Source organism: Lissotriton vulgaris, unplaced genomic scaffold (genome assembly GCF_964263255.1).
Source record: "Lissotriton vulgaris unplaced genomic scaffold, aLisVul1.2 SCAFFOLD_832, whole genome shotgun sequence".
Taxonomy (NCBI): Eukaryota; Metazoa; Chordata; class Amphibia; order Caudata; family Salamandridae; genus Lissotriton; species Lissotriton vulgaris.
In genome coordinates this window covers 595,386-608,388 of record NW_028245555.1, presented here as the reverse complement: position 1 = coordinate 608,388, position 13,003 = coordinate 595,386, and the positions used below count along the sequence as shown (strand labels likewise).

General features: G+C 45.7%; 1 protein-coding gene across 1 annotated transcript in view; it reads right to left on the bottom strand.

Moving 5' to 3' along the window:
* The window catches only part of LOC147666352 (uncharacterized), a 406,262-nt gene that overhangs the window by 250,907 nt on the left and 142,352 nt on the right, over nucleotides 1-13,003 (bottom strand). The window contains exon 2 of the mRNA XM_086949103.1: nucleotides 11,608-11,717. Coding sequence (XP_086805229.1) covers nucleotides 11,608-11,708 — 101 coding nt within the window. The 5' untranslated portion in view covers nucleotides 11,709-11,717. The remainder of the gene's footprint in view (nucleotides 1-11,607; nucleotides 11,718-13,003) is intronic.

The window sequence follows — 13,003 nt, the reverse complement described above, 5'->3', positions numbered from 1 at the left end:
TTCTTTTTGCATTTCTTTGTTTACTACTTATTTACCCCCTTGGTCATTATGTTCTCCTTTCTAAGATTTATTCAAGGGTATTCATACTAATGCAAACAACCCCCGTGGATATTAGTCCGACCATGGAACGTTTGTTGGTATTCCTCACTTATTAGTGTTGTAAAACAACACCACCAGTGTTTATTTATTTCAAGGAGATCAAACTCTTTTTCTGGGTGTCAATAGATATTTCAACATTTTTTACCACCGACTCATTGGGAGAGGTTCTAATAAACAAAAATAGCATATCCATGTTTTATCATTATGTCTCTTTTTTTAAAAAAACTGTGCACATTTTTCAACACAAACCTTACAGTATCTCAAGGGGCTTATACATTGCAAAGTATTCTCAGACTACATTTCAACTGCTAAAAAACATTGTACTCGAATGTAACCTTCTGGTTAGTGTTGTCCACATTCTCATGTCCCATACATGACCACACACGAATGTCATTCATACAGATAAATTTATATGAGCACTAACCGGAATGGTTATGTTGCTAGTGGAAAACTACCAAGAGTGTAGAATTCCCCTCCTTGTCGCCTGTGAAGTCATCAAGCTTTTGTCCTCCTGTCTGTAATTAGGAGGAGTATAATCTTAAGTAAAACATGCCCAGATATTGATGTATTTATTATTATGCTTCTAGCGCGCATTCTTTATTTACCTTAAATCTATTTTCAGGCGCTTGTATTTAACAACTTGTCTGTTCGGAGAATAATCCAAAACAGAATTGGCACAAACCTGCGTAAATTACAGAGATTAAATTGATTAGTTTCCCATTGTATTATTGCTGCATTATTATTAATAAATGGCAGCAGGGGTCTCCTAGATGTGTGGTTAAATTTGCATCATAAGGAAAGTACCTTTTTATCTGCACCAATCGACGTGTTTGATTTGATGTTTCCCTTCTGTTTTTAGTCCTTTTGTACTGCAAAAGATATATTATAGAGTGTTTGGCAGAGTTTGATGGACATCTAACTGAACAATAGTTCCTCAACCTTAATTTTATCATTCATTCTTACCTAAAAAACGGGCCTCGTCTCCGTGAAGGGGGTTCTGTTTTGCAGCCGGGTAATTTTACACACGTGGCTGCATGAAAAAAATACGAAAAGTGCAGGGGCTTAGGTTTTGTATATTTAAACACTCCTGGATTTGCTTACTCTGTTAACTACACGGAAAAAGCTTGGTTAAAAGGCACCAAGTCTAAAATAGTTACACTAGCTCTGTTCCCTGTGGTCGATTTCTTACCTGTTCTCTGCACACGGCTGGTTTCCCCGGGACTGCTTTCTGTGGCGTCTGTTCGATCACCGCTTATATTGTGAAAGTATCGACTGCTCTCATTGTGGTGGTTGCTTTTAAAACTCGTCATAGAGTCACGTGGTTGTAAAAAAATCTCATGTGACTCGTGAAAGTATCCTGCGATAAACACGAGTTCTTAGGTTTTTTTTTACTTTTTTTCTCGGTTTCATTTTAATTGACAGCAACAAAGCTTTATTGTTGTCTTTGCTACGCCGGCAGGACCGGTGTTATTTCTTCAGGATTCGTAACATGGAATAGAGTAAAAGCGTCCTCGCAAACACTACGAGTTACTGTTTTTTTTTTTTTATTTTTTTTTTATATATTATTTGTTTAGAGAGAAACTGGTACGCTTTATTATGACTAGTGATACTGGTGTTTATCTATTCTGGGTTCCGTTGCCCTATTTATACACAAATTGCCGAAGTTTACGGAAAACTTAGTGCTTAAAGTAATTCACAGAACTTTATTGTTCCCTTGGTTAATGGAACTTTCGGCATTTCCTAAGTATATGTTTATATTAAGTGAAGCTTAACCGAGATTGTGCGATTATTACTCTATATTAAGACAGAAATTATTATAGTACTTAAATAAATATACAGATTGGATTCAGAGCTACAGCTGAAATATTTCTCTGGGGCAAATATATATCTTATGTATGGGATGATAATGATTTTAGTAGTGATATGCCGATTTCTACTTAGCTGGGCTAATGTAGAAGATTTCCTTATATGCAAGCCTAGTGTTTTATTTATGACGGGTGGGCGGGGTGTTTTTTATGTATTCGCCGAGAAGGTATCATCTTAAGGGAATCGATGTAGGTCTATGGCACTATTCTCATCCAATCTTCTTTAGTGTTAAGTCCGCGGTTAACCGTGTCTAGCGTGGAGATGTACCACTGCTCCCTGTTTTTGCGTTTTGTCTCCAAATTGCCTCCTCTTTTTGAGACAGTTATTTTTTCAATGACAAACCATGAAAACTCTGTGTGTTTATGTTGCAGTTGTTTGAAATGATCCACCATAGGAGCATTCTCTTTGTTAGTTTTCAAGGCGGATCTGTGTTCCAACAAGCGCAGTCTTATCTCCCTACCAGTCTCTCCTACATAAGCTAGATTGCAGGGGCACAAGATTATATAGACAAGGTTGCTGCTTCTACAGTTGTTTAAGGTTTTTGAAGTGATAGTATAATTGTTGTAAGTCAAGGATTTCCCTACGATACAGTTTTCACATATTGAACAATTGCTGCACTTGTGGTTTCCCACAGCTTTGTTGCCATTTAGTGTCAATTGGTTGTTTTGGTTCTGCTCCCTGTAGGTGTGAACCAGGTTTTGGCGAATATTTTCATTGCGTCTAAATGCAAAAATGGGTTTGGCCAGTTTAACTTCTTTACCGTCATTTAAAATGTGCCAACTCGAGTGAATCGCATTTTTCAGCTTGTTGCTGATGTTTGAGAATTGGCTGACAAAGACTAATTTTGAGTCATTCAACGGTTTTTTTACCCGAGTGGGGTCTGGGTGTATCATTGTGTCACGATCATAAAATCGCGCCCTTTTGCAAGAGTTCCTGATGAGTTTTTTGGGGTAACCCCTCTCATGTAGTTCCTCACTTAGTTTGTTGGCATGTTTTGCATAGTCTTCTAAAGTGGAGCAATTTCTTCGAAGGCGAAGAAATTGGCCGAATGGGACATTATCTCTTTGGGAGCGGGGATGGTAACTGCTGTAATGTAATAGGGTGTTTTTGTCTGTGGGTTTAGAGTAAAGTTCCACTTCTAGTTTGCCCTCCTTGTTTTTTATAGTAATATCTAAAAAGTTTACGGCCTCCCGGTCATACACTGCTGAGAAGCGGAGGTTCCTTTTAACCAAGCTTTTTCCGTGTAGTTAACAGAGTAAGCAAATCCAGGAGTGTTTAAATATACAAAACCTAAGCCCCTGCACTTTTCGTATTTTTTTCATGCAGCCACGTGTGTAAAATTACCCGGCTGCAAAACAGAACCCCCTTCACGGAGACGAGGCCCGTTTTTTAGGTAAGAATGAATGATAAAATTAAGGTTGAGGAACTATTGTTCAGTTAGATGTCCATCAAACTCTGCCAAACACTCTATAATATATCTTTTGCAGTACAAAAGGACTAAAAACAGAAGGGAAACATCAAATCAAACACGTCGATTGGTGCAGATAAAAAGGTACTTTCCTTATGATGCAAATTTAACCACACATCTAGGAGACCCCTGCTGCCATTTATTAATAATAATGCAGCAATAATACAATGGGAAACTAATCAATTTAATCTCTGTAATTTACGCAGGTTTGTGCCAATTCTGTTTTGGATTATTCTCCGAACAGACAAGTTGTTAAATACAAGCGCCTGAAAATAGATTTAAGGTAAATAAAGAATGCGCGCTAGAAGCATAATAATAAATACATCAATATCTGGGCATGTTTTACTTAAGATTATACTCCTCCTAATTACAGACAGGAGAACAAAAGCTTGATGACTTCACAGGCGACAAGGAGGGGAATTCTACACTCTTGGTAGTTTTCCACTAGCAACATAACCATTCCGGTTAGTGCTCATATAAATTTATCTGTATGAATGACATTCGTGTGTGGTCATGTATGGGACATGAGAATGTGGACAACACTAACCAGTGAACATTCGAGTACAATGTTTTTTAGCAGTTGAAATGTAGTCTGAGAATACTTTGCAATGTATAAGCCCCTTGAGATACTGTAAGGTTTGTGTTGAAAAATGTGCACAGTTTTTTAAAAAAAAGAGACAATGATAAAACATGGATATGCTATTTTTGTTTATTAGAACCTCTCCCAATGAGTCGGTGGTAAAAAATGTTGAAATATCTATTGACACCCAGAAAAAGAGTTTGATCTCCTTGAAATAAATAAACACTGGTGGTGTTGTTTTACAACACTAATAAGTGAGGAATACCAACAAACGTTCCATGGTCGGACTAATATCCACGGGGGTTGTTTGCATTAGTATGAATACCCTTGAATAAATCTTAGAAAGGAGAACATAATGACCAAGGGGGTAAATAAGTAGTAAACAAAGAAATGCAAAAAGAACTGTATGTGATCCATATAATACTACATGTCAGTATAACAGTTGCATTGCATTGTATTTTTGTGCATTAGGTTTACCTCTTTCACGTGTGGAGAATAGAAATATAAATTGTCCTGAGGAAGGAAGCCTTTATCAAGTTGAAGCTTCCGAAACGCGTCGACGCTAAATTTTAACTCATATTCGGCGTTGCCAACAACGATCCTGGTTTAAAGGAACAATATTCCTTCCATTGTTGATAAACTAGAAGCCCGAAATGAAATGACAAAGACAGATATTAGTGTCTCCCTAGATTAACTTCTCCACGTCCACGTTAGGTGGCCCCAACTGTGTTTTTATATTTCGTGTATTTTTGTGCAATATATGTTTTTAATCGATGATTTATTGATATCTTTTGTAACCAAAAATATTTTTAATAAATTGTACCCTTTTTTATAACTTGCTTGTATATGTTCCTTCTTGGTAAGTGTTTTTCAGTTCCACAAAATGAATGATGTGATTAATGTTTGTGAGTTTGAGTCCTGATCTAGGAGCAGGTTATAATACTCCCCAGTGGGAAAACTCTTTTGTTTTACTTTACAGTACATTGGCGCTCCATTTCCCTCTGGGTTATTAAGAGCCCCTCTCTTTTCATTACACTCACACTACACACATACTACTCACACTACACCCATCTAAGGGCGGCGGCTCACTCAAACAGAAAGGCAACCAGTGCTAGCAATATTTACAATACAGTAATTTACAGTAAGAAGCAACAACGGCGGAGACATTGCGGGGCGCTATCCCTGCCTCCGGTGCAGATGGCAGCGGGACCTAGAAATTCTCATAGGGATCAAGTGCCCCAGTGCTAGCAATATTTACAATACAGTAATACAGTAATTTACAGTAAGAAGCAACACAGAGGCTACATCGCAGGCCGCACTCCATGCCCCGGTGCATATGGAGGCAGAACCAGAAGTCAGGCAGCCTTCGCTGGGACGTGGGCGGGGGCCTGCCAAAGAAACAGGAAGGAACCGCCAGAGGACGTCCGGAACCCTCCATGCTGAAGTCCTGGCCCCATCAGAGGGACCAGGCAAAGAGCGACGAAGACTGCATGGCATCAGAGGCAAGACGGGGCTACAGAGTGGTGAGGAGAGCCCTGCGGCGTGCCGAGGAGACAGCCAGGGAACCTGCACACAGAGGAGAGAGGAGTCCTAAACCAGCCGGTGAGTGAGGGCTTGGCTAGGTGCTCCATCGTGGAGGCAATTTTGTCTACTTGCTGAGCCCAAGTGAGACAGGTCTGTAATGCACATGCTGAAGGAGGCGCCATGAGTGTGCACATGGCCTGTCCGGGCTCCTTGTCTACACGCAGAAGGACGCCATGTGCGTGCACATCGGCTGTCTGAAAGATGCCGTAAGCGTACACATGGGATGTCCGGGCGCCGTGAGTGCGCACATCACCTTTCCCCCTTCGAAACCCAAGTCAGCGACAATAGATCGCGCTTAGCGAGCAGCTTCGCTGCGTCGCTAGGTGAGACCTAAAGATGCAAGGTGATTGAGAACTTCCACCCGAAGAGCTATAAGGACAGTTTAAGGTCTTCCAGAAAGCCCAACAATACCTGGTTACCTTAACTACATAAAAAGAAGAAGTCTTGCTCTCCTGGAGAGTTGCGCTTTTACACCTAACCACCACACTTCAAGAACATTCACTACCCTTCTCCCCAAACTACCCATACAGCGAAACTGGAGATCTGCCTACTAACTTTATGCTAGCATTTTTATATATAATGAAATCATGAGACACCAGTCACATCCTGAAGAAATAACTAGAATCCAACTAAGATTGCATATTTTCTCATACGTGACATCTCTGATCAATCAATCAATCAGTGATCTTGTAAAGCGCACTACTTACCCGTGAGGGTCTCAAGGCGCCGAGGGGAGGAGTGCCGCTACTGCTTGAAGAGCCAGGTCTAGAGGAGCTTCCTGAAGGTGAGCAGGTCTTGGGTCTGCCGCAGATGGGTGGGCAGGGCGTTCCAGGTCTTGGTGGTGAGGAAGGAGAAGGATCTGCCGCCCTAGGTTGTACGTTGGATGCGAGGGAGGGCGGCGAGGTCAAGGCTGGCCGAGCTGAGCTGGCAGGCGGGGGGTTTAGAAGTTGAGGCTGTTTAGGTAGGTTGGTCCAGTGTTGTGGAGTGCTCTGTGTGCATGGGTGGGGAGCTTCAAGGTGATCCTTTTGTTGACAGGAGCCAGTGCAGTTCTCTCAGGTGGGGGGTGATGTGTCTGCGTCGAGGGACGTTGAGGATCATCCAGGCTGAGGCGTTCTGGATGTGTTGCAGTCGTTGCAGGGTTTGGCCGGGATACTTACATAGAGTGCGTTGCTGTAGTCCAGCCTGCTGCTGACGAGGGCCTGGGTCACGGTTCTTGTTTCGGTCGGGATCCACTTGTAGATCCTGGAAAGCATGCAGAGGATGTTGAAGCAGGAGGAGTAGATGGCGTTGACTTGCTTTGACAAGTAGAGGGAGGAGTCTAGAATAAATCCCAGGTTGCGTCGGTAGTCCGTGGAAGTCGGCGCTGCTCCCAGTGCAGTAGGCCACCAGGAGTCGTCCCAAGTGGAGGGGGCGGGACCTAGGATGAGGACCTCCGTCTTGTCAGAGTTCAGCTTCAGACAGCTGCTTCTCATCCACTCGGCGACGGCCTTCATTCCCTCATGGAGGTTGGTTTTGGCGGTGTGCGGGTCCTTGGTGAGGGAAAGGATGAGCTGGGTGTCGTCGCCGTAAATTATGTTCAGGTTGTGCTGTCGGGTCACTTGTGCGAGGGGGGCCATGTAGACATTGAACAAGGTCAGGCTGAGGGATGAGCCTTGGGGTACGCCGCAGATTATGTCGGTTGCTTCGGATCCGAAGGGCGGAAGACGGACTCTCTGGGTTCTGCCGGAGAGGAAGGACGAGGTCCAGTTCAGGGCTTTATCCTGGATTCCGGCTTCCTGGAGGCGTGTCCTTCGGGTGCGGTGGCAGACCGTGTCGAATGTGGCTGACAGGTCCAGGAGAATGAGGGCTGAGGTTTCGCAGTTGTCTAGCTGGCGCCGGATGTAGTCTGTGGCGGCGATAAGAGCAGTCTCAGTGCTGTGGTTGCGTCTGAATCCAGACTGGGATGGGTCTAGGATGCTGTTGTCCTCGAGGTGGCGCGTGAGCTGTATGTTGGTGATTTTCTCGATGACCTTAGCTGTACATGGGAGGAGGAAGATGGGCCAGAAGTTCTTCAGGTCTTTGGGGTCCGCCTTGGGTTTCTTGAGGAGGGCGTTGATTTCGGCGCATTTCCAGCTTTCCGGGAAAGTCGTAATGTTGAAGGAAATAATGATGTTTCGCAGCTGGTGTGCGATGGTTGCGTCTGCTTCGTTGAAAACGAGATGGGGGCAGAGGTCTGCTGGAGATCCTGAGTGGATGGAGTTCATGACCTTGCGTGTCTCTTAGTCGTTGACGTGGGTGAAGATCAGTTTGTTTGTGCGGGCGGTGTTCAGGCGTGGTCTGTTGCAGACGGGGTGGATGAGGAGTTGAAGCGTCGTGGATGTCTGCAATCTTTCGATGGAAAAAGGAGGCCAGTGAGTTGCACTGGTCCAGTGAGGGCGGGATGTCGTTGGGTTGGCGCAGGGGTTGGAGAGTTTCTTCACTATGTTGAAAAGTTCTTTGCTGTCGTTTGCGTTGCTCTCCAGTCGGATTTTGAAGGATGATCTTTTGGCTGTTCTAATGAGGTGGTGATTTCTACTGACGGCGTCCTCGTGGGCTGCGTGGCTGTCTGGCGTGCGGTCGTGGAGCCATTTCTTCTCCAGCATCTGGCATGTCTGTTTGGAAATCTGGAGTTCTTCGTTGAACCAGGTGGCTTTCTTGCTGGGGTGGTTGCTGGAGGGTTTTTTGATAAGGGCTAAGATGTTGGTGCAGTCGTCGATCCACTGTCTGAGGTTTCGAACAGCGGCGTCTGTGTCGGTGGGGTTGGTGGGTGGGTTGTGGGTGAGGGTGGAGGTCAGTTGGTCCTCGGAGACTTTGCTCCAGCAGCGTCGCGGTAGTTGTTGGGTGTGGTGGTGCGTGGTTGGTTTCTTGAATGTGAAGTGTATGCATCGCTGGTCAGTCCAGTGGAGTTCGGTGGTGTGGGTGAAGGCGACGTGGGTGCTTGTGGAAAAGACTGGGTAGAGTGTGTGGCCTGCGGCGTGGGTGGGTTCAGGGCAGAGTTGTTGTAGGCCGAGGTTGTCGAGGTGGTCGATCAGTCGGTGGAGTTGGCGTCGTTGTTCGAGGTGGAAGTTAGTATCCCCTAGGAGGATGTAGTCCGTGGAGGTGAGTGTGTGGGTGCTGGCGAGGTCGGCGACTGAGTCGCTGAAGAGGGCCCGGGGTCCCGGAGGTCTGTAGATGAGTGTTCCTCTGTGGGTGGTGTTGGGGTCCGTGTGGATCCAGAAGTGAAGGAGTTCGGCGGTGTTGAGGGAGTCTACGAGGGTGTGGACCTGAAGGGTGGACTCGTGTACGATGGCTATTCCTTCTCCTACCCCGTTGGTGCGGTCTCCGCGGGAGATCTTGTAGCCGTCCGGATGGCTATGGCAATGTCAGGTGCCGAGGAGTTCTTCCACCAGGTCTCAGTCAGGAAGGCAACGTGTGGGGTGGTGGTGTCGAGCAGGTCCCAGAGCTAGACTGCATGCTTGCGCGCGGAACGGGTGTTTGAGTATGCAGCGGAGGTGGTTGGGTCCGGTCCTTGGGGGTTTGGTGGTTCTGTCGCAGGTGAAAGGTCCGTGGGTGCGTTTCGAGGCAGCCTGGAAGCAGCGTTGGTCTCTACTGGTGATGAGAGCGTGGAGGAAGTTGGCGTCTTATGGGAGTCTGTCGTTGTGGCGGGTCCGAGGTCCCGGGGTTCTGGCGCTGGGCGTGGTCCAGGCACAGATGGGCTTGCCTTTGGCGCGCCCGGTGCGCGCGTCAGGGTGCCGGTCATCATTTGAGGCAGGGAGGGAGGAGCAGCTGGGAGGCGGGAGCGGGCGGCGAGAGGGCGTGGCCGCAGGAATTGGCAGCGGGGAACAAAATCACGGGATACAGAAGGCAATAGGGGGGAGGGGGGAAAGCAGACTGGCGAGAAGAGGGTCGGATAAAGTGGCAGAGAAGTACAAAATACAGAAAGACAAGGCAAGCAGAATTAGACAAACAAAAATTGATGAGACCAAACAGAAAAAAGAAAACATCTGTCAAATTCTGGGACTTTTGGGGAGGTATCAGCCGACAACTAACGTGATCACTTTTCTGGGGAAGCATGCACAATACATCCAGCGGACTCAGCCACATACAAGCCATCTAGCAATCAGTTTGATCCTACATCGACAAGTATTTTTCGAGATATTCAAGAAAAAAATATTGTACAAGAGTATAACAATTAGCGGTACTTTTTCATCTTTTTTATTTATTTCCTTCTTCTCTGCAAAGGCAGTTCTCTGCTGGAAGTTGAAATAACCAGCATTGGCAAAGCCAATAGGGTTTGCCTATGCAAGATCAATGGAAATTGTCAACGTTTTTTTAAAGGTGTTGCACCACAGCAGAAGCTGCTGTGCAACATGACAAAGCAAAAACAAAGCACTGTGGCACAGCCAGCATTCTCCCAGTTAGTGCTTTGTTTACTTTACGCCATGTTCACATCAGCCTGCGTGGTGTGCAACCTCTTTGAAAACAATTCACAAAGCTTGTTGTTGTTTTTATAAAGGGGATGTGGCATTACAGCCAGCACTGCCACCTGTGGAAGTGCAGAACCAGGTTAGAGTCTCCGTGTCGGTGCCTACAAAATAAATGTTTCCTTGTGTAAAGTAAGTGGTGCTCATGTTAAGAGCTCCAATAAGTTCAGGTCGGATTTGCGCTGTATAGCTCTTCCAAAAATAAAAATAAAAAGCAAGAGGGAGGGAAAAAATGGCAGTAGTGTAAGCGAGTTAAAAAGAACGACATAGGTGGCTAAAGTAATTTTTAAAAAGCAAGTACCTAAAGGGGACCGGGGGTCAGTGGAACGAGACTAGCCATAAGAAGCAGTACTTGGTCCATGCTCCACACAGGGTCGAAGAACGAAGCTGGAATTGAGAAGGATGCACCAACCAACAGGAAGCAAGGAAATGAGTGACATGGGATCCAACCATTAGTAAGTAAAGGTAAGTAATAGGAGGTCCTTAACACCTTGGCTGCTAAGGGGATTTCCCCCTACTGCGCTGATTTATTGAAAACCTCATTATACATGACGAGTTATCCTTGTCATCAGCACAGGTCAACCAGTGCATCATGACGAGTTACCCTTGTCATTAGCATTGAAGAGGTTAAGCAGATTACAGTTTTTTTGGGAATGAGGAATTTTAAATTGAAGCTCACCAACAAACATACAGAGTACCATGGATATGGAGAGTTAACCTGACCTTTAGAATTCAGGGCCAACCCGATAAGGATGTCCACTACTAGGAGTGGGTGATGGTTGCAAATAAACAAGGATAATATTTCCTTTTTCCCACTTTATTGAAGTGGCGTATAGTCGTGACGCACACTCCACCATATCTTTCCTCATTAGGAAGATGAATACTACTTGTTTTGACAATGTTTATTGTGCAGCCTCAGTTGAATGGAGGGACTGGCTCTGATAGTGTCTGAGGTGAGCATGAGAAATCTTAAAGCCATGGGTGGTTGGGTCCCTGACAGATGTTTAAGAATGTTACTGTTCTAGGACATGGACAGCAGCCCTGTAAATGTGCCATTCATGGTGAATGACTGTGCAGATGTCTTCATTCCGTTCTCATTGCACCTCTTAGGAGGCTTGGGATTGGTACTATATTAACAAGGGCTCTACAAAGAACACAGATATTGACCGCGCTATCTGGCATCATTTCTCAAGAAGGGGTGGAAAGGAACTGCAAAGTCCAAAGCTAGTCTTAGATGTTGCTGCTACTTGAGGAGGCTGTGCTGTGGCATGCAGGAAGATCCTTTCCCAGGGTAGAATGAGGTGCAGGTATGTTGGGGGTTTACCACATGGGACAGAGATAGTCATGCAACCTATAGGTAGTATGTAGAAGAGAGCAGAGCACATGGATGCTGGATATCAGGGCCTGCTGACCGTGTAGCCTTGCTACCCTTCGTATGTGCAGTCTGCTTGAAGTGAAAGTGTTGGGGGGGGGGGTCCCTTCCAATGACAGGTAGGTTCCACATGACAGATTCATTTGCTACTCAATACCTGTCATAAGCCTCCTCCGCGCAGTCGTCCTCCTCATGCCAGTTACTCTCCGCCTGCGATGTGCAGTCCTCCTTCACATTCACAGCACCATTTACTGCCATGGTGGAGGTCTGTGGAGAGAAATGCCTGATTGAAATGAACTGCATTTAAGAACGTCTGGTTAGCTAAAAAGCATGGCTTACACAACCTCAAACATGCTACCAGTATAGAGTTAGTAGGTGGGATCACAGAGGGGCCACACAAAGTAGACATGGGCCACACAAAGTAGACATGGGCCTTTGTTCTCTAGCAAAGAGGAGCCTCAAGAAAGCCTTTTCTGCCCATGTCCCTGCAGGCTGCAACTGGCTGTCCATATCCAACTTCAATTCTATACTCCAACCATGGTCTTGCAAACTTTCTAACTCAAGGCTAAGGAGAATGATTGGGTTAGCAGTGTGATGAGCTCTACTCCCTTGAGATGCTTCACCTGCTCAGGTATCAAGGGTTACGCAAGAAGCGCTGTTGGTTATTAGACATTGGCCCTAGTGAGGTGCCCATGCTTCAAACAACTATTTGTTAACTGCTCAATATACACACTTACTTAATTTACCCTGGAATGTCCTGACACAGAATCCACACCAGAATAGACGAATGGAAAAGGGATAAAGTGTAAGAATATTTGAAGCCTGCCATCTATGACCCGTCTGATGCAGTCTGTTTTAAGCCCCTCAACGTGCACTGCCAGTGCACAAAGGGCTTAATTCACACAGTGTTCAAAGATGAACACCTGCGCCTCCAATCTCAGCCATAGCAGGGCCGCAGAGGGCCCCCACTGCACCCACAGGGCAGCAAGGACGGAGTTAATGGGCCTCGGACTCTGAAAAGCAATAGCCCAGGAATACAACTATTGCAAATCGAGTCACATAGCACTCACGAAAATGACGAAAAGCAAAGTCCTCTTACTCACTGGAATTACTTTGAGCCATATTCTTGTCCGCTGAGATCACTGGGACACTGAATCTACCATATTCAAATCAGTCTTGACCCCGTCAGGCAGGATAGGCCGGTGTCAGCCGGCTTGGGGCTCCTGGCATTGGCATCTCTAGTTTGATCATATCCATCAAAAGCATGCCAAGCCTGACGACAATTGATGAAGCGGACGGGACACAGGGCAATTTCCAGTCTCTGGGATTAACTGTTATTCCATCCACCTGGCTTTGTAGAGTACTGCACGCTCTGAGCAACTGAACAAACGGAAATCACAGTCTAGGAGAATCTCCTATCTTTCAAGTAACCCGCACAGTCCTTATCATGGAATGTCCTTGCCATGCGAATAACCAACTGCCAACTCCCATGAACAGAGGTATGATACTTACTCATAGTAGAATACTTCGAATTAGATGGGACTGTTTAGATC